This window comes from Leptosomus discolor, chromosome 3 (assembly GCF_034619465.1).
Source record: "Leptosomus discolor isolate bLepDis1 chromosome 3, bLepDis1.hap2, whole genome shotgun sequence".
NCBI lineage: Eukaryota > Metazoa > Chordata > Aves > Leptosomiformes > Leptosomidae > Leptosomus > Leptosomus discolor.
Window position 1 is genome coordinate 41,047,343 of NC_141393.1, and position 25,539 is coordinate 41,072,881.

At 40.3% G+C, this 25,539-nt stretch overlaps 1 protein-coding gene across 4 annotated transcripts; it reads right to left on the bottom strand.

The window, feature by feature from the left end:
• Positions 1–2,774: 2,774 nt before the first annotated feature.
• Positions 2,775–25,539, bottom strand: TMEM62 (transmembrane protein 62). Of its 4 annotated transcripts, XM_086461933.1 has the most exons (14): positions 25,372–25,539; positions 21,163–21,274; positions 19,914–20,051; positions 18,467–18,512; positions 14,725–14,866; positions 12,576–12,700; positions 12,305–12,427; positions 11,262–11,417; positions 9,588–9,747; positions 7,819–7,932; positions 6,768–6,852; positions 5,133–5,237; positions 4,173–4,291; positions 2,775–3,254 (listed from the first exon to the last, which is right to left on the bottom strand). In XM_086461933.1, exons 1-14 carry the CDS (start codon positions 25,537–25,539, stop codon positions 2,928–2,930), a joined length of 1,920 nt encoding a protein of 639 aa, XP_086318059.1. In that variant the 3' UTR covers positions 2,775–2,927. The 4 variants fall into 4 exon arrangements, with proteins under 4 accessions (XP_086318059.1, XP_086318062.1, XP_086318060.1 ...); XM_086461936.1 differs by lacking the exons at positions 5,133–5,237; positions 25,372–25,539 and having other exon boundaries at positions 21,163–21,229; XM_086461934.1 differs by lacking the exons at positions 18,467–18,512; positions 21,163–21,274; positions 25,372–25,539 and having other exon boundaries at positions 19,914–20,031.

Below are 25,539 nucleotides of genomic sequence, written 5' to 3' on the forward strand. Positions count from 1 at the left end.
CCGAGAGATTCTTAACAGAATTCCATCCATCTACCAAAGACATCCCATGGAGCCAGAGGGTAAGTATTTGGCAGACTGTAAGATTTCTTGTTGACATTTGACTACATTGCAATCATCTGCTACTGCCATCACAAAAAAAAGTCTCATTTCACACAGGGTCTTGTCACAGGGTACAGATATGAAGTGGTTTATTTTATTGCCACTTCTTATGCTCCTTGATCACATAAAAGTAATTTAATTGCAAAATGTTTGGTTTATTATTAATTAATTTTTCAGTAGTGTTTCTCACAAGTACATTTTGAACCCTGCCTCTGACTTTCTAACAGCTTTGCAAAACAAACATATAGCAACAAGTGACATTCTGTACTCTCTTAACAGTGTATTTAACTTATGCAAATGAGAGCTGTAACACTTTTTCCTATTGTATCGTCAACCATTGAGGAACAGGAATTAAGGAATAGGAAAACTGTCACCTTTTAGAAATAACAGAAAGTCTTAGTTGTAGTCACTATTTTCTTCCAACTCAATTTATTTTCCTGTATGTTCTACTACAGTCACTGCTGTTTTTTTTCTAAGATGCCATAAATAAGTTACCCCTCCATTTTCTTGAGGAGCCATAAATAAGTTACAGTAAAATTACCTGAAGCATTTTAAATGTTCCGCTCACAGCTGTCTTGTGAAGCAGGCCAGGGTTCTCCTTACTTTACAGTTAAAGGCACCTCAGCTCTCTTTGCTCTGGATCATTTCATTCTTCACATATGTACCTGTTCTATCACTTTTAGACTCAGAAAAACTGGAAACAAAGAAATGAGTTTTCTTCTGTCACTCCTTGGTGCATTTGACTGAGACCCAGACATAACAGCCCTGACCCCCTTGCTTACGGACATTACAGGCATCAGACCACACAATTCCTTCGGGCTCTCCCATCCCGAGGACGTTGTCTCCATTCTTTGCTTTAAAGCTCAACTCTGACTACAGCTGGAAACCCCAGCAACATTCATCGTTCACTGTCCTTTTGCTGGTCAAGTGTGGGAAAATTGGCAACCTCAGCATAACTACTTCCTCCCAGAGAGAGAGCATGTTAACTAGCCAGCACTCCCAGGACTAGAGCAATAGGCCATGGCTCAGGTAAACATAAACACACACATATACAGACCTAACAGCCTAGACACCTCTCGCATGTAGCATTATGAACGGAAAAAGTGTATACACATAGGTCTCCTGCTGTGAAGGCCACTGCAGCACCTTCCCCAATAACCATTACTTCTTAAAGGCATCTCGTCTACTCTTGTAGTTAGTCTTGTAAAAATATATGTAAAGCTTGAAATAAAAAGCAAAGCTAAGCACAAATCATGGAGCTTATTATCAAGATCTGTGCTTATTTTTCCCAGCATTATAAAAAATCAAGAATTTAATGAATTAAAAAATATTTTTGCATTCACAGTAGTAATGAGCAAACATTTCATTTGTGATCCACATGCACATATGGACTTGTGCAAAGCATTTGACACTGTCCTGCATGACACACATCTTTCCAAATTGGAGAGACATGGTTTTGACAGATGGACCACTCGGTGGATCAGGAACTGTCCAGATGGTTGCACTCAAAGAGTCATGGTCAATGGCTCATGTCTGAGTGGAGACCAGTGACACATGGCGTTCCTCAGGGGTCAGAATTGGAACCGGTGCTGTTTCACATCTTTGTCAGCGACACGGACAGTGGAATTGAGCACACCCTCAGCAAGTCTGCTGATGACACCAAGTTGTGTGGTGTGGTCAACACACTGGAGGGAAGGGAAGCCATCGAGAGGGACCTTGACAGGCTGAAGAGGTGGGCCTGTGCAAACCTCATGAAGTTCAACAAGGCCAAGTGCAAGGTCCTGCACCTGGGTCGGGGCAATCCCAAGCCCAGATCGAGGCTGGGCGATGAGTGGATCGAGAGCAGCCCTGGGGAGAAGGACTCGGACGTGCTGGTGGATGATAGGATGAACATGAGCCAACAGTGTGCGCTTGCAGCCCAAAGAGCCAACTGTATCCTGGGCTGCATCAAGAGCAGCGTGGCCATCAGGTCGAGGGAGGTGATTCTCCCCCTTTACTCTGTTGAGACCCCACCTGCAGTGCTGCGTCCAGCTCTGGGGCCCCCAGCACAAGAAAGACATGGACCGGCTCGAGCAGGTCCAGAGGAGGCCCATGAAGATGATCAGGGGCTGGAGCACCTCCCCTGTGAGGACAGGCTGAGAGAGTTGGGGTTGTTCAGCCTGGAGAAGAGAAGGCTCCGGGGAGACCTTCTAGCGGCCTTCCAGTACTTAAATGGGGCCTGCAGGAGAGGTGGTGAGGGACTCTTGATCAGGGAGTGTGGTGATAGGATATGGGGCAACAGTTTCAAACTGAAAGAGGGAAGATTTAGATTAGATATTAGGAAGAACTTCACTGTGAGGGCGGTGAGACACTGGAAGAGGTTGCCCAGAGAAGCTGTGGCTGCCCCCTCCCTGGCAGTGTTCAAGGCCAGGCTGGATGGGGCTTGGAGCAACCTGGTCTAGTGGCAGGTGCTCCTACCCAAGGCAGGGGGGTTGGACTAGATTATCTTTAAGGTCCCTTCCAACCCAAACCATTCTGTGATTTTATATCTATCTTCTGTATCACAAAACCCCCCATTACAGAGATTATTATACAGATTACTGTATTAACATATAATGTATAACTGTATTATATAACACGTATTATACAGTATATTGCACATGTATAATACAATAAAAGTATATATTACATATTGTTATACATTTACTATTTAATACAGCTCCTTAGCAATGCAAGTGCAGCTTCAGATCTTACCATCTAATGGTTGGGCTGTAGGGAATTCCAGCATCACAAAATTATAGGTTGTGCCTTTACAGTCTTTGCGTCAAAGAAGTTTTGAATACTTCTATTCAGGAGCTGTGACAGTTTTTCATTTCTACTATGAAAGTTCTGAGCTCAGATGATTTCAGTGTCCAGGTTTTATAAATCAGAGATGAGGTCAGTGCCACCAGCCATGTTCTCATTGGGGAGAGGATGAAAGCCAAAGTCCCATAGGTTCGCTGCAGGAAATAGCAGGAATAGACCTGCCAGCCCAGAAGGAGTGCCATTGCCAGGTGAACCAGCACAGCCACGAGGCGTGGGACGTGACGGAAGTGAGAACAGAAGCTGTGACCCTGGCATCGCAGCAACAGGCACCAGCAGAGATAGGCCATTAATGGCAAGTTGAAAAACAGCACCTGAAAAGAAGAGCACAGAAAAAATGAGCAAGCCAAGCGGGTATGTTATGGGTAACATACATGAGGGCACAGAAAGATAAGAGCACATAAAACTGTCCCATTCTACGGGCTGAGTACAATTCCCAGAGCTGGAGTCTCAGGATGCACTTCCAAGACTCTGCAGCTGATAGAGCTGTGGCTGCCAGTGCCTCAGTCCTAGGCTGAGCACTCCTGCCCACTCCCTGGCAGTGGGAGGCACTGACATGCATCTGACCTTTCTTGGAACCGGTTCAGGAAGCCACACTTGGCAAAATACTAGCACCATAAAAAAGGAAGGTCCTTATGTCAGTTTAGCTCTCTGACCCAGCCCACTGTGGTGTCAGACAAGCATTAGCACTGGCGTAAGGGAGGGACCACAAAGGAGGCAACACTAGCTTGGTCTGACTTAAATGCCAAGGACCTACACCCTCTCAATCAGACTAATGGCAGCTGGGAAAACCAGAGGGCAGGCAGGCCAGGCTGCTGGGAAAACTGGACTCGTGTACTTGGAGAGTGACACCTACTGATTGAGTCTGCAAGGCCTGCTCTGGCCATTCAGTTCCTTTTGCTTTATCACTGCAACCTCTGCGTGAGCCGGGGACAAAAAACCAGCAACATTTAGAGTGGTAAATCTGTAGAGGTGGCCTGTAATCCAGACGTTCAGGGAGCTCAAAGCAACATCAAACAGAGGAAAAGAGAAATTTGAGAAAATAACGCACAACCCCTTCCTTTCTGCCTTTTAAATTTGCAAAAAGGTACGAGAGAGATGTCGTAGTCAGACATAGCCATTGGTCTTCTCTATCCTTCCAAGACTCCTTTCTTTACAAAATTATTAAAAACAAATAAGAAAAATTCCCAGAAGAAAGCAGTTTGTCAGCCTAAATTTTTATAAATATGTACCTGTAAAATCCCAACCACAAATGTCAGACCGCCCTGTAAGAAGGAACCACCAACGAAGACCCCAAAGGAAAAACAGGCCCCCACCTGGCCATCTACCAGTTCACCTACAAACCATGGTCCTGAAAGAGAGGAAACCAAACACACAGCACCATCAGAAAATAGAATACAGACATGGCCCTTTTTACTCCTGAGCACAGAGCAGTTAACTGGGGAAAATGACTTCTCTGGGGCTTGTCTATAGTAACAAGCCTAACGTTTTCATCTTCAACAAATAGTAATCTGATGAACAATCCTGAGGTGAAAATATCACAGCACACAAATGAGTTGTGGCATGCAATGAAAATACTTCTAAGTTGGTTTCATCTCTGAAACAATCTTCAACACCACATACAACATTTTTCTTGTGAGAGACATGAAAAGATAGATCCTTTCAAATGCTGACCTTTTCCCAGAATTACAGTATGACATATGAAAGACGTGGTCATAAATAATTCCAGCTTGGCTCAGTTTACAAGTCAAAATGGGCAGGCTGCACTGTGTTATGCATACTACACTGACTGCCAAGGAAGCAGCTATTTTAGTAACATATTATCAGAGGAGAAATAAGCTAAAACTTATAAGCATCAGAGCCCAGATATCTTAGTGACATCCAGGTACTCATTTTACACCAAAGTATAACCAGATCTTAATCAAAGAATAAGTGAAAAACAAACTGAATTTAAAAATATTCACTTTGCTTTCAGAGTAATTTAAGTGTTTAATTCTAGGGTTTCTAAGTTAGGCTCTTACAAACAAACCTTTAGTCTCTCAGGACATTAACTTTTCAAGTTCCACATAGATTTTGTAACTTAAGTAGATTTTCCTTGTTCTCCAAGATGTTAGAAGTCTTATTTTTCATCAGGATCTGATGTGTAATTTAAAAATACTAATTTATGTTCTCCAGTACTCTGGGTTACTTACCCACAATGCTGTATACATTCAGAACCAGAATTGAGTAATAGAAGGTGTTTGTTTTACTGAAGACGTGAAGGGAATATGAGGTGAGAGTAAGTAATCCTGGCTTTCCTAAACAGGGACAACAGTTAAGAAAAATACACTTGATTCAGGTTGCAACATGTGTGTGTGTGTATATATATATATAAAAATTGATCTTTCTAAAACAAATCTGCACATTATTTACTCATGCTATTAATTAAGAAATATAAAAATAATATTTGATAAGTCTACAGAACAAAGGCAGGGGAATGCATTTCTACCATTACTGTGATAACTGAAAGTAAGGGATAAATGTAACAATTTGTGTTCAAAACAGCAGGAGAAGCTGCCATTCTAAACACCTACACTTACTGTATTTAAATAAAACTGAATGACCACTCTATACCCAGAAAATGAAGTTAGTTAGGATGAAAAACATGGAAAAAGTTCGTATTAAAGGAAAAGATTCAAAACAGTAACTGTGCAAACCCAGAAAGGCAGGTCAGCACGGACTAGATGAACTGGATTTTCTTTGATTAAATACACTTAGTGAGATCTGACAGAACACAGATAAAATGAAAGTTAGACGTTAAAATGGCAGCATTCTGACAAGTGTGTGATGTTAGCAAAAAAAAAAAAGCAATGCTAATTTTCTTATTGAAGCAGGCAATTCATAGATTGAGATTGAGAGAACCTTCCTGTAAAAGTTAGCTTTTAGAGTTTCACCTATTACATGGCCGCCTTTCTCACAAAGCATTAACTCCCAGTGGACAAGCTTGACCTTTGGAAATAAAAAGCTCTAACAAATTTGTTCACTAATTTGTAAAACACTTGTGATGGTCTACAAGGACCTAGCTGATCAGAGAGTACTAGCTCTTTTTGGTTTCAGCTGCCAAGTTCCATAAAGGCAACTGAAAATCTATTATTTTTCCATATAAGCAGTTGCTGTAGTTACCTCAGGATGCTACGTGATCATGAGTATAAAAGAAGGGACATACACTGAAATGAATAGGAAGGGAGGTGGCTTCCAGAAAAATCTCATTAGTAAGGTGCGGTTCAAACAATTGTTTAAAGGATAAACACCATGAGCTAACAGTATTGATTTTCATTTACCAGGTTTATCACAAAATGTCAAGTTATTAAAGAACTGGTCCTAATATTATTTTGAGAAGGACCCAAGCCTGTTCATGTTCTTTACAGAGATGCACAAAAATTATCCTTGTAGAAGGAAATCTCTTTCTTCACTCAGGTGGCAGAGAATTTTCTGCCAGCTGTAGTGAAACAGGCAGTGTACAGAACTAACACAAAATAAAACATTCCTTTCCCTATACACTGGATTCTTTAGTGAGAAAATTAAAATGAAACCTTTAGACTTCCATTAATTGAATTTTTATTTAAACAAAGATACCCAATCAAGTTTTTAATTTTTAATTTACTTTATTTGATGTTTTCTGGGTTGCCTTAAAAGCAAAACAGCAGCTTCTGAGAACTCAATCAAACCCCACAGTACTAGATGCAAAATGCATAAGGTGATTAACAGTGCAATTATATATTGTTAGCATACAGATAAACAGTAAAAAAAAGTTTAGGGAAAAACAACAGACAAACACTGGTTCATACCTTTGAGCGCTGGCTTTTGGAGGTACCTGAAAATAATGAGCAAGGCGATCTGAATCAGTACAATCAGTCCAAAGAGCACACGAGCCTGAAAAGAGAGTTTTAACTCTAAGCTAGCCCCTGGAGCAGTGGCTACCTTTGAGCATGCCTTATGGACACTGATAGAATGATACCAAGATCTCTAACTGAAACACATATTCAAAGCTTGATGAACTGAAACATTGAAATGAGGACTAAAAAGAAACTTAAGGGTTTCTAAGTTATTGGACTTGTGTCTTACTGACCTGAATTTGGTTGGATCGCTGAAAGTGATAGACCTGCCTCTTTCAAAAATGGGGTTTGCAAAACACATCCATTGAAAAAGTGTAAACACACTTCCTACATAAAACATTCTCTGAGTGCTGTACTGAACAGAACTGCAGCTTGAGACACTGCAGACAATACCAGTTACTGAGTTACAAAACTAATATAATAATTTTGAGCCAATTACTATCTCCAGTCATGTGGAGTTTCCTATGTTCTGCTACAAGTGCACCCAAACTATTATGACATGCCTTCTTTGCATGTACCGAGCTGTAACACTTCTGGCCATGACCTGGAACTTACTGAAGTCAATGGGAGTTTTGCCTTCCTCTCTGCTAGAGCTAGCTATAATGTCAGCAGCTGAAATGAGACTTTCTCCAGCATTCTTGCCAGCAGACATATAGCAACAGATCACAGTGGAAGTTTTCTTCGATTTAATGTTTCCTTTTTCTACTATCTCCGTAGCTCATTTTCCATTTCTTGCTTGCACAAAACGTGTGTATACCTATGCCCAAAAATAGACAATTGTGACTAAATCCAGGAAGTCAACTGTTTGCACGAATCACTGCTGCACATTCGTGTTTGAAGTGTGCCACTTGAAAAGGAAACTTGAAATATTTGTGACATTCCAATGGAGTCATATCTGGAAAAAGCAAAGTGCATTGAAGTCTACCAGGGATTAGGAAAATGCTTCCTGCAGTCTCTGGGGAAACCAACATGGAATGACAGCTGTTTTGCTGAAAGTACTTACTAGAACACAGTAGTCAGTGAGAAGAATAAGAGACGGCCAAAACCCAAATCTAAGAGAGAGGTTTTCTTCCATAGCAAATATATGACCCCGTGCGCTAATTCTTCCTGAAGCGTCCTAAATTGATATAAAATAAAGAGCAATTACATACCAGTAGTGCACAAAATATCGAGTTAAAGTTGCTAATTATCATTGCAGCTTCTCTGGAAAGATCCAACTGACGCATGTCTGGCATACTGCTGTATTGAATACTTCTACCTACAAAGGATTATTTACTGCCAATTCTGGAGTTTCAAGTCAATTGGTGATTGTAAGATCATAATCCAGAAGTGCTACGTATGAAGGAGATCCTGTCAGACATTCAGTAACTTGTGGAAGACAGTGGCTATTTATTGGCTGCCACCACCACTTGCTTTCTGAAAGCTCAATTCTAGATAATAGCCCATCTTAAAATATTTTGAAGCTTTGTTGTGCTTTTCTGGTGTATTTGCTGGAAACTGATATTGATAAACAATAACAGTGCTACATTTATTCAACAGTTTGATATTTCTGCATGGGTAACACTGATGCCTTATCTTCCAGTGCATAATATATGGTTTATTTACAGTAAAGGATGATTCAGTATGTTTAGTGTGATTACAGCTGAGACAATGTGTGGACAATCCCAGAAATAATGTACAGCAATTAAGTATTCAGATTTTCTCCAGCTACCTAACTCAAGTTAATGCTTCATCCTCCTCACTTTCCCAAAACTATTCAGTTACTAGATGTAATAGTGATTTATGATTGGCAGGGAAAGGAAATTACTTTTCTAAAAATCCCATTCAGTTATCCAGTAACAAATGTGCATTGGCAAGCAAACTATCGCTATGCAGGCCTGTACAACCCTCTTCAAATGTTACACAGCTTTGTGCATATGCTTTCATCGTCGTTAAAAAAACCCTCAAACCCCAAACCACTTATAAAATACAGCTTTCCCAAGTAAAGCATCACAGAACTCAGTAACAAGCTAGGAGGTAGAACACTGGCAGTACAGAAAGGCCATTAGAACAAAAAGCAGTATTGGTCCTGTCCTGTGAGCAATAATGCCCAGCTGGGTTCCACCAAGCAGGACAAAGCTGACTTTCCCATTACTATTGTACAAATCTGTGGAGTGTTAGAACAGTCTGATCAAGTTCTTCAAAGACCACTCGAAGGTACAAAAATAAAATATAGTACCAAGAACAGAAGTATTCACTGAAAAACATCTTCTGCACCCAGTAATCTAATCTCAGTTAAGTCTGATGTTCTGAGAAACAGAAACCATATTCACTGTCAGCCTGTAAGAAATCATGACAAGAACTTCAAGCAGATACTCAAAGACAGCATTCCAATCTTCCAGATCCAGTTCCTTTGCCTTCTGAACTAACGACGCTACTTCCTATTTTTGTTGATCCAGCCCGATTATTTTTTTTCCAAGACAACCTTAAAAGTTAATTGTTGCCTGTTACTCAATTTATTTTTGACCAATTACTTGCTCTTTTGTTATGTCTTATTATATCTCTTATGAAAAAAAAGAATCCTTTCCTTCATCCAGGTGCTTTATGAATGTTTTAGTGCTCAGCAGTTGGCATTTTTTCATTTAATAAATCCTTTGTTTTTTTGTAATCGGACAAATATGAAAGGAAGTCTGTTATCATGTATTTTGTCCCTAGTTATGTGATGCAGAAGGGTGATGGAGCAGACATGACAACATAAGAATTCAATACAAAGAAGGTCAACAGGCACCTTACCTGGACAGTCACATCTATGTGATGGAATCCTTCACTGTAGTTTTGTGGGCTCCACTTCAGTACATAGAGAGGGCCAGACACCTGATGAGCATTCCCCAAGTGAACTCCGTCTATATAGACTTTGACGGAGACAATGACAGAAGGAGAGAAGGCCAGAATTCTAAGGAGTGAATAAACAGCCGAATAAACAGATTTGTTACCAAACTTACAGATTTGTCATTACTTCCTGAAGAGAAGTCCCTAAAGATTATGCTACCTTGTACTTAAGAGTTGAAAAGGGTTAGAAATTAAAGCAGTGAAATATCTGTACGCTAATGGTAACATGGTAGCTCTTTCCTACAGTTAAAACAGGAAGTTCTATATGGCATTGTGAGAAAGAATAGGACAGAAAACTGGGCTGTGGAACAGATGAAAAAGTGGCAGAGATCTTCAGGTCCTGACAGAAAGAATCTCTGAACTCTCGCTGTCAGAACACTTGCTAACACAAGTGGGATGCATCCTTCCACACGCATGCAGAGACATAATCAAATACTTCTAGATATCTTCATTAAAAATTGCCAGCCTCTCTCTCACTAAAGTCCTTTGTTGTTGGGTGTGGGTTTTTTTCTTTTTCTTTCTCTCTCTCTTTTTTTTCTAAACTTTTTGCTAGTCAGAATATAACCTATCAGCCTTTGAATTTATGAAACATGTAGCGAAATGCAAGACTGGTATTACAGACCTGAGATACCAACAAACGTAGTATCACTTGACAGTGCTTATATTCAGGGAAACAGTGATACTAAGATAGACTCAACATATTGCACATATAATTTCTTTCATTTCTGGTAATACAAAAGGCATTCCAGAGCATGTTTCAGTCAAATGAAGGAATCTCATTTACTTACGGTGTACGACTCTACCAGTTCATATATTTAATACAATCATAAGACTGTTCAGACAAGGTTCTAAATAGGAAACTGGAAAGTAGGAAGGCTTAGTAGGACACTGCTTCCTAACTTAAAAGTATGACAAACTTCTTTTGATGGTAATTCTGTGTATGCAGTGTACCCATATAGTTTACGCATATTGGTCTAACAGCAAATATAAAATGTTGGAAAGGGCATAGAAATTTGAAATACAAATGAAAAAAATAAATAGAAAAGGCAGAAATGGAAAGATGGAGAGATTTAAAATAAATATGAAAATTGGCAGAGGCTTATGATGTTTTAATATACAAGGGATGCAAAACTGAAAACCCAAGAGGCTAAGAAGTCCAAGGTGAATACAGAAAACACTAGAAAAATATGAAAGACAAAGTCCTGACATCAGCAGAGGCAATGTGAACACATGAGATTAATAACACAGATTACGTGTTGATCTAACTCTACCAGCTTTGGTAGAGTTTTTTACATAAAAAAGTTCAATTGACTTTAGGGAACATAACTGCATAAATAAAACAAACATTAATTACTCCTATATATAATCTCCTTTTATCACAGATATGATACAAAGTGAGCTCTCACGAATAATCTTCCAGAGAAAAGTGAATTCTGAGAACAATGGACATACACATTTAAAAAAAGGTTTTGTGTACATACATATAAATATAGATGTACATTATAACCAAGAAAGACCCCAACCATTAAAATACAAGAAATTCACAAGAAATTGTGAAATCAAGAGATTACAGGGTACCTGACATGAGTGGAATAAAGAATTCTGAGTAGTGGTTCATGAGCAGAACTGCTGTAAAGGAAGGATTTGGGATTGGTGATGAGAACTACAGGCCACTCTTCAAAGTTCAGATCTGCAAAGCTAAGGAGGTCATGATCAAACACAAGGATCCGGTACCTATAATGAAAGGAAAAATGTTTTGTTGATACAAACTACTGCATGCACAGCTGATTCCTGTGTGCTTCCCAAGTTCCCAAACAGAACTTTTTTGATTTATTTTCCATTTATTCTCTTCTGTAGTTGATCCTACATTAACCAGCTCTGTTGTATTAACTGTACAGCTGCTTACCTTTGGTCAGGTTAATTTTATTGTAAATCACTGAAGTACCACTCAAAATTACAAATGTCAAGATCTATTGAATTTTGCACATGAATCAGACAGATGAACATTATGTTAAAGAATTTAAATATACATTACTATGTGTCGGGGTAGGTACTCTCGTTATGGACAAAGACCCCAGTGTGCTTTCTTCCTGTATGCATACAAGCACCTTTCTCAGGATTACTGCAGAATAAAAGGTAATACACTACTACTAATATACACTATACTATACTACTACTAACATACTACTACATTCCACGTAGCATTGGACACTTTGTGAAATGCTGCTAAGGTAACATTTCTCAGGTAGCCTATTTTTGTCTCTAAAATTCTAACAGCTGGTGCAGAGCATGGGTATTTTGAAGCAGTGATGCTGAATTTTATTACAATTTATTTGTGTACTAAATACACACTAAAAGGACATTCAGACGTTCTCTTTTTAATTTCTAAATATCAAGAATTGATTAAAAAAAATGACTTTACTTAATTTATTAGCACACTGTTGGTATAGGGAAAAAAAATTCCAAACTTACATACAGAAACATTTTTCAAAAGCATTAATAGTAATAACCAGTCAGGCAGATCTAAGGCTTCTTTCAAATTTCCTGAACAGCATAAAAGGGAATCACAGTATAACCAGGTCGGCTCCATATAATAATTTGCTCACATAGGGTTTACTTACCTCCTATTATCCTTCCAGTCTCCCAATTCAAGTTCCAGAGTGCCGCCAGGGTGTTGACTGTGCAAGGCTGGCATCAGCCCGCCCAGTGTATGGAGATGTCCGCATAAATAGGCTGTGGCAGAACTAACAAAAGACCACAAGAGTCTGTGATTATTTGGGTGTGAAGGAAATACCACTGCAGAAAACCCGAGAAGTGACAGACAAGTATGTGAAGAGAGGCAAGAAATGCACTTCAGACTGAAAACACGCAGGGAAAAAAGAAAGTTCTCACCTCATTAATGTCCCTATTCCTGGGGCTGGGGAGATGATTGTTGAGGTAGGATAATGGCCAAACCAGACAGTATGATTGCTGTGCAGACTTCCTGCTGCCATCAAAGATAGCTCTTTCATTTGATTCTGAAACAGGCAGGTGTTTGAAAGACAACCAACCAACCAACCACACAAACCCATTTAACATTCAGGCTATTTAGAAAGAATAGCAGAAGGAAAGCAGGAAGAAACTAATGAAGAATGCAATTCATCCTTCTCTTTTTTACAGAGAATACTCCCAGTTGCTTCACGGACCTGTGCATGAACAAACCATACTACTAGGCATATCCCTAAAACCCAATGTTGGAAAAAGAAAGCGAAAACAAGGCACTCAACACCCTCCTTGCAGCCAAACATGGGAAAAGTGCAACATAAAGAAAGATTTTTGGTAAACAATATTTCTATCCTTTCCACTGCGTATTTATCTAGTCAAGGACAACACGCTTGAGTTGACTTTACAAACATCTTTACCTTACAATTATCATCCCTACTATCTCTTGAGTTGCTAGATGGCCTTTTATAGGCATGACAGACCACAGGAACTGTGTGCTGTATGCTTCAGTCATTTAACTGGATGAACTATGATGCCGAATCTTGAAAATATTACTTGGCTGTTGCTGTTAAAGTTAAGCAAAAGTAACACTTTACACAGCAGGGAAAACTTCTCTCCTTTACTTGCTTGCCTTCTAATATTAAATCAACCACTTACTGCCCAGAGAGACTCCCAATACCAGTAAGACCTCAAAGTCTAACAGAGGAGGCAGGAAAATTAAACCCAGAAAAGAACACAAATCCACTCTTTCACCATTTTGCAGGTCATCTTTTAGGGTAACCCAGAGAACCACCAACATATTCTTTTCCCTCCTACCTGAGAAGAAATGCTGAAGGGCATGAATAAAGGAAACAGAAATCAAAAAGAATGGATTCAGCATACTGTTCTGGGTTAATGTAACGGGCTTATTAAGTGATATCATATTTCCTTTGCCTTTATGAATTTGGACTTCAAGATAAGAATATTTTTACCTAAGCTATGCAATCAAATCACTGATATAAATCTAATCTATTTTTCAAATTCCTGGCAGAAGTTTAATTCTTAAAAGTTCCGGGTATTTGCCTTTACTTTCAGTTTTGCGCAATAATCTGCAATTGATGCACTCTGGACTCACCCTGCTGGATAAACAGCAAGCAAATGCTTGACTTACTGCAGCCAAGGACAGGATCAACTGCATTTCTTAGCTCCTTCAGAGTTTAACTGCAAATCTACTGCTCCCACTATACGTTACAGTAAACAATGAGAACAGCACTTGGCACTCCTACATCACCTTTCATCTAAATATCACCAAGAGCTTTACAAACACTTAACTAAATGTCGAGCCTCCTTTAGACAAGATTAGAGGGAGAACATTTTACTTTTCATCGAGGCCATTATCACAGTCAAAATGTGACATCTGTTTACCAGAACACAGTTAACTCTCTGCCAACACTTCAGAAGAGTATCTCAAGAACAATAGCGTATCAACAAAAAATCAAAGGGAAGCAAAATGTTATCTAAGCTGATATGTGATTTAAACATCGGTGTTAATGCTATTCTTTCAAAACAATATAATGTAATTTTTATGGTCTCAGAAGATCAGACCTCACTTTCATAAACGACACATTTCTTTATAGCATTAACTTTCACATTATTTCACTGATATCTGCAACTCTCTCATCTGTAACATTATTGAAAAAAGCACCTAACAAAGCAAAAAGGAGTGAAATGAGAAAGTTTTGCGTTTTTGTTTTTTGGGTTTTTTTGAACTTTACAGCTTATAAGGAAAGGATCACTCAAGTCTAGCTAAACACTAAGAAACTATTGACAGTGTCCTTAAAATGTCTAATTTGACATTTTTGTACTGGGTTGTTTAAGAGAGAAAACACAGATACTCTATATGTTGACAAATTCATTTTTCTAAATAAATGTCCCACATGCGTAATAACTTAAAAACACAAAGACTTTTTTAGATGAACACAAGTCTTTCAGACAATTCTTTGCAAAAACAAAATCCCCAAACAAACCACTATACAAGCAGAACAGCCAGCAAAATGGACTGACAAGACTTATAAAATACCGTGTTTAAAATCCCAAAGAAATTATAGGGTCTCTTAAGGCCTGGACTGAGTGTGGCATCCACGCAGATGAATGAGTAATTCCCAAAAGAGGTGGTGTGGATGTAATGGAAGGAGCCATCTTTATGCCAGGCAGAGTATTTCCTGCCAAAATAAAACAGAAATATTGCTGTCAGGAAAGCTTGCAGCAATGGCAAAAACAACCTGCACGGTATAAATGCAAGATTTCTTGCATTAGACCCAGCTTAATCTCGTTACTGCAGTAAAGTCTCCTCTTAAAAATCAACGACATTGAAAAGCCTGTACTTCAAAGAAGATGCATTACACGGGTCACGTGTTAAGACAAACAGCAGCACACATTTAAAAATAATCTTAGCATAAATACACTTTCTCTGAGCGACATGGTACTTTTTTGTGAATAAGGGATAGGCCAGCAGCATAAACGATGCAAAACAAATAGGTAAGATGACAGGACAGCAGGATCTTACACCATTCTTAATTAAAGGAGATCTGCAAAGGAAAAATAAATTATTGTTGTGTGTTTATTCTTGATATCTGGAAGATTTTTTCAAAAAGAATTCTTCCCTGCTTACCTAGAAATACCAGGGACACCAAGTCTTGTCTCCACTATCTTGTTAGAGATCTCTTAGGTTACTCTGATGTAGAATGACCAGCTGTTGGCTAATGGAATACGATTTTGAATCAAAGATATATTGAACCTTTTCAGTTATTTTCCGAAAGATCCAAACCAGAGACACTACGCTACACCAAACCTTATAAATAGCAAAGGCAGCGGTATTTCCCCTTACTTATTACTTTTCTTTTGTTTCTTGACACGGCAAATCTTACCAGTTCTCCTGTCACCTGTGGAATGTCATCAGCATTCATTCAAAGAGTCAAAGGAGAGCGCAAAAAGGGTTGCTGCTCTTTTGCACGTTACCTGATGTTAACTGAGCTCTCGAATCTTAATCTTAAAATAGAGAGAACTGTAAACAGGGAAGGACTTAAAAGACATGTCAACTAATTCCACATTTTTTTTCTCCATGGTTTTATGCTAATATTGGCTACGATAAATACATGTAATAACGAACAGGTAAGTTGCTTTCTCTCATTCCATTGACAACAGATACGTTCAGTTCTTCTAACTCTAAAACTCAAGTGCTTTTGATACTTTATGCTAGATGGGAATCGCACATATCCTCCACTGGCAAAGACAGATAACATTCCAACTAATGGTACCTAATAAACTGCTCAATTAAGAATTCAATTCTGTAACTAAAATGATTGTGAGTAAATCCGAGATTAACTAAAACTTATTTGGTTTAATTGGGGGGATTTTTTTCATTTTCTTTTGGGTTTTTGGGTGAGGTTTTTTGTGTGTGTATACGTTTGGGGTTTTTTGGTTTTGTTCTGTTTTGTTTTCTAAACTCCCTGTACGATATGTGGAAGCTAAAACATCACTGAGTTCAGATGATGAGTAAAGTTTGAACACAGCCATCTAGAAAGCAGTTCATATCACTATTCCTCCACCAATCAGAATAAAAAATAAAATTGCCAGAAAGGTTGACCTGGACATAATAAAAGCCAATATATTAAAACCAAGTTTCAGATATAAATCAATTATTTCCAGTGCCACAAAGACCCTTTCATAATGTCTATTTTTTTGAAGTTAAAGTTACTTTTATGAACATCATGAATTTTAATATGAAAACTGGAAGCTCAGTATCATAATCTTAAGATTTCTGCCTTTAGTCCCACTTAGAGTATTTGTAACAGTTGAATCATCCTCTGCTCTTGCTGTGGACATAAAATAGGAACCCATGTTTTTGTGTAAAAATATTATTGTATTTCAATACAACTGCTGCCTTCTTTAATCGTAATACATAATCAACACCAGAATGTGGTGTTGAATAACTGCTTTCCCTAGCCTCTATTTTTATATCTGTAAGCTACAGCACTCTAAGGTGTACAAAAAAAGAATTAATTATTTGTTCAGGAATCACATAAAGGCAAGCAGACAGTGCCTTACTGTCGCTCAGACAAAAAACCAAACACATAGTCTTTTTGACTGTTTAACTTTGCAGGGGTGGGGGAGAAGAAAAGGCTTCCACAAGACTCCATTTCACTCCATCGTCTCTTTCGCTCTTCCTAGAGCGTGGCACACTTACTAAAAATTTTCTTAATATTTCTATTTTATTAAGACATCAGATTAACAAAATTGTCCCTGTAAAGATAGTTCTGCCTCTAGTGATGCTTAGTAGCTTTTGAGGACTCTTAGTGCCTTTCTTCAGTCTTAGATAGAAACTATGATAAATCTCATTAAAGTTTCTTTATTTTGCCATGATGACAGACATAATGAAGCAAAAACCATTCTGAGAACACATCTGTTTAGCAAGAGACTGTTAGTTAGTTAATAAGCAAAGACTTTTTCACCTGACTCAGAATTTCACTCCGAAATTTTAGGTTGGTTAAATTGCTTTGAAATTTCACCCTAATCCTTTCCAATCTCTTTTGCTATCAGTGCGTCTTCGGTGTGGACTAGAGGCAGGTAACCCATACAGTTATCCAAACAGTAAGCTTGACCAGGCCAAACAACAATTCAGGGATGATGCAGCAAATTCACTGGTGCTATAGTTCCCCATGTATCTCACTAGGACTTCTGACAGCAGTCTTAAACTAGAGCATAAGACTGATACTAGATTGTCATGTAGCCACAACCGTGGCACTGCACTAGCACATCCAAAAGCCTGCTTAGCACCACACAGTCATCCCTTAATGGCAAATTCACATGTGACTTCCATGTTCTGCTGCAAATGCAGCTGCTGTAGGATCCTATCTCACAATTTATGGGAAAACTATCTGCTCCTGCTGGGCCACAGGGAACTGATGCAAACTGAACTATCAGATGTTTAATCTGTGTTCTTATTGCAAAGTGGATGGCTCAAGAGCCTGAATTAAAGTAGAATTTAGAATTCCAAGTCCTCCTCCAGCTCCAAATAGTCAAAGCCGAAAGCACCACTAAAATTATGAGACAAGATTGTGTGTTCAGATATCAAGGGCAAGAGAAATGGAGAAGTTAAACAGGAGTTACAACTGAGACTACCTTTACAATGTACAGGCAAAAGAGCCAGCTGAAGAGGGGGTAGTTTCCTCACCTATCTTCACATTTAAATCTCAAGGGTGTTCCTCAAGAACATTTGTCCACCCGCCATCATCATCTGCCTTCTTGCTTTTATCTGCTTTCAGTTTTCTAAAATGGCTCAGATGTGAAGAAATGGCTCAGATAAAATTTAGACCCATCTGACATGAAAAGTCCTTTTGGCCATGCAGTAAGAGCATAAAAAAGGTGAAGTTTTCTCTTGCTTTCTCTTTCTTTTTTCATCTGTTTTAAGGAGGAAAAGCATTATTTGGGAACACTGGTTTTACAGAAGTATATCACACAACTGTTCTGAGGAAACAGAACACACAATGCACAGCACACTTCCTGGACACAGACATTGACAATATATTAAATCACAAAACACAAAGGGATAAGAGACAACAAGTCTGTGCAAAGAATTCTCTATTTTATCAATCTCTACTGCCCTACTAATTGGCAATGGAAAAGACAGAGGTAATAGCAAACATGATCCTGGACTATAAGAAAGTCAGTGAAAAAGCATATATGTGATATTTGAAAACACGAGTATTGTTTAGTGAGTTTGACCTTGAATACAACACCATTTGTCTGGTAAATAAAAGTACCTGTAATAATTCCGAACGCTACGCAGGTGTGGAACGTTGAATGAATCTGTAAGGGAGAGAAAAAGGAAATGAAGACACTTTCAGATCAAATTGATCACTGATCTCTGTATTTAATTTCCTAATGTTTAGACAAAGCAGTCTCAGCAGGCACTGAAGAGCTGTTTTTTTAAAAACACATGATTGACAAGCAGACAGTCTAACTGCAAAGAAGACATTATATGATTGATGCACTTGATCTACAAGTGGGAACAGTTTTTTCATTTAAGTTTCAATTCAAAGATAAAGTTGTGCGAATATAAATTGTGATTTTAGTGGTTAAAAGCTAACTATGTGTCTCCACTTAGGCCATAAAGCTTTTCAGAAGCTTTTCGGATTGGGTGCATTGTCTATAAATAAGACCTAACCCATACAAGGAAAATTAAGTATCAATAGCATCAGAGAATAGCACATGTAAAACAGACAGCAACTTGGGGAGGTTTGTCCTGTGACTGGGGTCCACCTCTCCATTAGGGCTGGTAGCAGAAACCAGATAGGGAAACGGAAGTAAGATGTCATATGGACGCTATATGACAAAGCACACACATTTTATTTCCCAGTGTTAGGCTTTCTAATTTTGCCCTTTCTGTAACAGCTGGCTCATATAGCCTACAAGGTTGTTAGTTTGTGTTTGAATGCTTAGAATGTAGCAACAACTATGATGTGCACAAACTTCCATCAGTTCTTTCTATTCAAAAGAAACCAAATTTATTTTAATTGCTGAAGATGTGATACTCTAACTTAAACCTGTGAGGCAGGTTTATGAAAAGTAAACAAACCATTTCTTCTGTAGGGTAAGGTTACAGATCACCCTTCCAGTAAAAGGTACGGTACGGGTGCAGGCTAAACTGTAACAGTTGCTCTATCACCCGATGAACCCCCACTGGCCAGTGAGGGTAATCAGGAAAAATGAGAGCAATCCTTGAGAGAGGCCAGAGGAGGAGCAGAAGGAATCCCAGAAGAAACCCCACAGGAGCCCTCTCTTGTCAACAAACCTTTCCCCTTTATAATGACCATGACATCATGGTATGGGCTACATCTGTAGCTAATTCAGGGCAGCTGGCCTGGCTGGCTTGAGCCTGTCTAGCATGGCTGGGCTGTGATTCTATCCCAGCCATACCAGGACAGGTATATAAACTAACAACCTGGAAACTAACATCTGAAGCTATTCTACCACTTGCCAGACAAAAGCAATAAATGAAGACTCTTACTACGCTGGTACTAAAACTCCAGTAAGTGCCTATAAACAAAGCGTACACTCAGTAGAGCAGACATGTGGATGGCAAGCCCTTCTACTGACTCATAACCATCAACATGCTAGTGACTACTAACACTTTACCTCTATATTCTAACTTGCCTACATCGGTTCTGTAATCTGAGGAAAGAAAGAGATGTTTCATTTCCCTCTTACCATGATTCCCTTTGATGTCTATCCACTTGGTTTTTTCCATGACCCTTGATCTCTTCAGGATGGACTGGTAAGTCTTCCATTCTACTTCTACCTGGCCAGATCCCAGTTTATCTCTTGTCTTGGCATCTGTCAGGTCACCTGAAAGTGTACAAAGGTGAGATATAACTAGAGGCCTATGCAGCTTACACAAATACCGTAACCAGGCAAGCATGCAATCCAAGCCTCCTAGTGTAAGAGGCTGCAGGCCTCCTGTACGGAATCTGGATGTTCCTGTCGTCTGGTCCAAGAGGTTACTATACGGGTAAATGCCTTCTAAGGCAGATGCAGCAGCCTGTTCAAACACCTATCAAACATGTCACTGCAGCAGTTTTACTAATGCCATGCCAAAGAAAATCGTTACGCATTCATTATACCTGAAGATTCTAGTCACAGATGTTTTAACTTCACACCTTCCTTACCCCCTCAAGCTCCACCTAAAGCTTCGAACCATTCCCACGTCTGTTCATATAGTAATGCCTCCCTGCATTGCTACTTGGAAGATGAATGCTATTTCTGAACTCTTAACTTCAAAAGCAAGCAGTAGATAAGTAACTCTCTGTAGAAACAGAAGTCCAGGTCTAGCATTAAGATTCTAAAGCCTTGCATATAATAACGGATCAAAGTCTTTTTTTATTTACTTGACAAAACTTAATCCATAGCAATAGCAAGCTATCAAATGAAATGGCAAGGCTTATTTCACCTGTCTTGGTATGATATGTTCAAACAGAAAGCAGCAACAAAATCTTAGGTTAGTTCATAGGTGAATTTCATACAAATGAGAAGGGATTGGCTTCCAGAGGAACTGGCTTTTAATGATTAATCAGAGACATTGCTCACTTCTGTAATTTCAAATATGAAGAATGATGTCGAATCACTACCAGGAGGACAAGAAGGAAGGTAGCTGCTAGCAAGGACTAAGATGTAGCGAGAAATATTGGGAAAACAGTAGCTATATTGCATAATTATGTCTTTTGTTATGTATAATACACACTAAACTCACCATCAGACTCAAGACATCGAACAAAAACTAATAGTCTTCACATGTCATTCTTTTCCTCTTCTAGCAGTCTATTTTCAGCTGCAATTCCATTTTCATTGCTTAAGATACCTTCAGGCTTTAAAGTTCTCTTTTGAGATCCTAGAATTTTGCTTATTCACTCTTCCTTTAACAGCACATTCAACAGGAAATTTACACTTCTCAATTGCCTACCTGTTGCTAGAACAAGTGCTGGCTGAATTATATCAATTGTTTCAGAACAGAATTTTTCAAAGTCAGAAGCTCGTTTGGGATCCTGAAATCTACTGATATGAATATCTGACACCTGCAAAAGAGAAAAAGGAAACAGTGTCCCAAACAGAGTGTTATTGCCGCCCAGGTTATTCTGAAAATCCAAGTACACAAGCACGCAACATAAAAGTAATCATAGTGTTTGTATCAGTATAAGGGACACAGGAAGAAACAGAAGCGGGTGACTAGGGGAGAACAAAAGCAAAGCAAGCATATGATATTGCATCTCTAACCTCTACATTTTTCTTAAATCTCAAGGCGTACAATGTATGGGGAAATACTTAGATATCTACAGTAAGTTTTGATGGTTCTAAGTGGCCTGTTGACTTTCAAATTCTGTGAGCTGCTTCTGCAACACAGTGATCTTGCTGCAAGAGAGAATACTAAGTAGTTCTGCAAAGCAAGAATAGGTTGAAGTTACCTAGGACTTGAAGCATACTGACAACTAATTTTGTACCTAGTGTGACATTTCCAGCACGGGAGGATTTCTAATATTCTACCCATGCACTTTAATGGAGCTAATGAGTGTGTTTGGATCCCGTTCCACGTGCCTTCCTGAAGGCAAAGACTGTCCAAGAAATTATGATACCACTTGTTCATAACTGAAAAGGTGCTGTTCATTTCTGAACCAAACAGTCAAAGCTCTCACATCAGAAGAGCTGTACGAGGTGGGACAGGGAGAATAAGAAAAGTATGATTTTTTTTTTTTTTAAATATTGTGGCTTTTGAGGTCTGTCCAAAATAAAACTTTGGTGAATACTTTCAATTCCACTTTCCATTCTGCTTCAGTCGATCAATTAATAAATTATTCTCCTCAGTTTAGACAAATGGTATTTGATGCTCAAAAAACAGTGAGCACATGCTCAGGGTCATCTGACAATGTCACTAAGTAAGAACGAAAGCACTAACTTTTACATCCAATTTAATAAACCTGGCTCTTGTAAAACTTTTTCCTTTTTGAAAAATCCAGATAAAATACCTTGGAGACAAAATGCCTTAGCTTCTACTTATTCAGTCATTTGAATATGTAGAATACTGCCTGAACACAGGGGGTTTTTTAATTCTGGCCAGGAAAATTCCCCATTTGCTCATATGGAACTTTTGAATTGGACGTTAAAAAAGGTGAATACTTTTAGACATGACCTTAACTTCATTTTTATCAATACATTCAAGCCAGTGTGAATCAAAGAGCACAGTAAAACTACCTCAATACATCAAACCTAATTTAATCATGACACAACAGCTTTCTTTGCTTCTCCTCAGCCTGTGGATTTGCAATTCATTTACGTCAGCAATCAAACAGAGAAAATAAAGATTTCTATTGTTGCTGTCTCCAGATCCTTGAGCAAAAAGTCTTACAAAGAAACTTTATTATTCCTGTTCTACCAATAACTATGGAGAACGTAAATTTCCAACCTTTTAGCAGACGGTGGTTGGGAAGCCTAGTTTTCTACAAAGACCTTTCCACTTTTTTCCCCTACTGTGATATAAGTTTAAGATTTACACAAGGCTTTTCTTGCAAGTTCTAAGAGTTACAGTGTCCCAGGACTTCTGAGAGCTGGGACTAAGTCTCTGTCATCACTAAAAGCCATGAAAGTATGCTCCATGAAAGTATCTTGGGAGTGGAGCTTCTCTCATTTTTTTTAATTAACTTCAAAAGATGTCCCAATAAAAGGGAAGTCAGTGGTCAAGAGGAAAAGCTTGCAATGCTCTTATTTAATTTCCCAAACTGTAGGTAAAAGCCCACTTGCTGCATTTCTTCTCTTTTCATCTCCCTCTGACTAATGTGGAAACTTGGCCTCTCTAACTGCATCATAGGCAGTAACTTTTGTCAAAATGGGTTGGAAGGGACTTGGGGGTGAGGAGAAATCACCATCCACATTCCTTAGCTAGAGAAGATGTGGCTCAGGACAGGCAGCCATTAACAAGGGAGAATTACAAGGCCTACAGCAACAGCAGAAGGCATCCAGCTGACAGAAACAGGAGAAAAAAATCAACTGTAAGCTTGTGAAATGTTGAACTACAGTGGCTATTAGGCACTGGGTAAGAAAGGAAGTTTTGCTATAAGAAAGGTGAAAGAGCCATTAACACAAATTCATAGTACAAAGATTGCAGTTTAGTTCAGTGTAAGAAGAGACAGTCCTGTGGATGGGAGGAAAAACAAGGCAGGAACTGCTGGGGGCGGAACCGATCATCTTGAGCACTACTCAGTGACCTAGGCTAGACCTATGGAGTCACCAGGGAGCCTGAAGCCTGTTTCCCACAACATCATCAGGCACAACCCTGGATTTAGTGCTTGATTAATTTCCGAGTCAGGTCAATGATAAAGCAGCTGTTAAAGGGCACATCTGAAAGAGAACATAACCACTTGAAAGTAAAGCCAAGTCTCAAATTAGCTGTGCCGTGACCTGTCCTTGGGAGAACTCCACTTGAAGTGACACAAACAGAGAGAACATGGCAAGAGAAGTATGGAGCTGCACGTGCTGCTTGGCAGCATAGCTCTGCAGCCGCTATATGCTGCTGTAGTTGACCCTCTTTGAGACAGCAACTCAAGATAGGGGCTTTATCTACGTTAATTCACTACACATCTTGAAATCTGTTCTGCAGTAAAGATAAGCCTTCAGTCACTTAAGGAGAAATTACCGGAAAAACTGACTTTGAAAACACATAGCAATTGGAGAGAGCAAAAAGCCTAATAATACACTGGCTTATGCCCTAAGAGCACTGCCTGCAGCTAATATGGTTAGGCAAATCTTCCTTGAGTTTGAGAATAAAAGCAAAATCGTAAAAACAGCCTATTTGTTACAAGGAACCGCACGGCAACCCCTGTGATATCTCAGCCGTCGATCACCTGCAACAGCTTGTGGTTAGTTACACACCAGGTGCTTCAGGAATGCTCTGGAGGGAAAAGTCAGAAAGGAGGCCACAGAAGCACGCAGACGTAAGCGTTTACTTCCAGGTTACTTTGGTGTCCTGGTTGGAGCTAGAACAGAACTAATTTTGTTCAGTGATTTTACTCTGCAGCTAAATCTCTTCTAAGTAACTGCACTTTCTGAAGTCAACAGCATGTTTTTCCAGAGAGTGTCTGCTTCTAGCAGTGATGGTGCTTGATGTTTATAGTTACTATGAGGAATGGTACACAGAAAGGCTCTGGCTTATTCTTACTCCTATAGAAGCCAAGGTCAGGGCTGAATCTTGGGCTCCGTGTTGGAGTGCCGGAAGCAAAAGGGGTTGTAAGTAAGTAAAAAGTCACACCTGTGGGGAGGAGAGCCAGACAGGTGACCCAAAACTGACCAACTAAATATCCATTCCGTATATGTCATATTCAGTATAAAGCTGAGCGGTCACAAGCGTTAAGCCCTCTTCGATGGCCGGCAGCTGAGGAGGGCCCCCTCAGTTCTTCTGTCTTCGATCCCGATCCGTGCGTGCGCTGCTGAATCCAGCCCCTGAACCCAGCTCCTGAGCCAGTTTCCTGCCTGCTGCCGAGTCCAGCCTGGGACCGCCCCAGTGCCCGCCCTGCAGCGTCAGCGGCGACGTATGGTCATCGGGGGGTTGCGTTCGGTAGCAGTTTCGTACGGGCTGGTCTGGATCTCTCTTCCCCGTCCTGGGGAGGGGCTAATGGCGGCCGGCCTGGGCCTAGGCCCAGGCCCAGCCCCAGCCCCAGCCCGCGGTACCCGGATCGCGTCCCGCCTGAGCCGCCCGCCCCCGGACTGGCCCGGCACCGCCTGCCACCGAACCCGCGTCTCCTTCCTCACCGCCTGGCTTGGCCGAGCCTGGGAGGGGACAGGCGGAGCCTGCGCCCCTCACGGGGACGGTACGCAATACTGTAACGGGTACCGATGCGATACACAGCGTAGGGTAATAACCGAGTGAGTTCTAATTGCCCGCTTCAACCACGCACGTCGTATCTTTCGGGCAGTGTAGCGAGCCGGCCGAACACACGTAACCGAGCGGGGACTGCGGGTCTCGGGACAGCAAAGGCGGGCGTTCACTGGGAGAAGGTGCCACCGCTGCTCACCGTGTGCGGGAGCCCCGCAGCTGGAAGACCTTCGCCCGCCCCGCCCCGCTTCCCCCTCGTCAGCTCCCCCGGACAGCGTAGGGCGCCCGCCCCGCTCCCCCGGCCCCACTCACCTGCACTACCCACAGCAGGTTGGCGGCCTCCGCCCCCGGGGCGGGCTGAAGGGCCCGCCGGTGGCGGCGCTGACCCACCGCCTCCGCCGGCGACCCCGAAGGCGCGTAGCAGTCCAGCAGCAGCGCCACGGCGGCCGCGGCCAGCAGCCCCACAGCCACCTTCAGCAT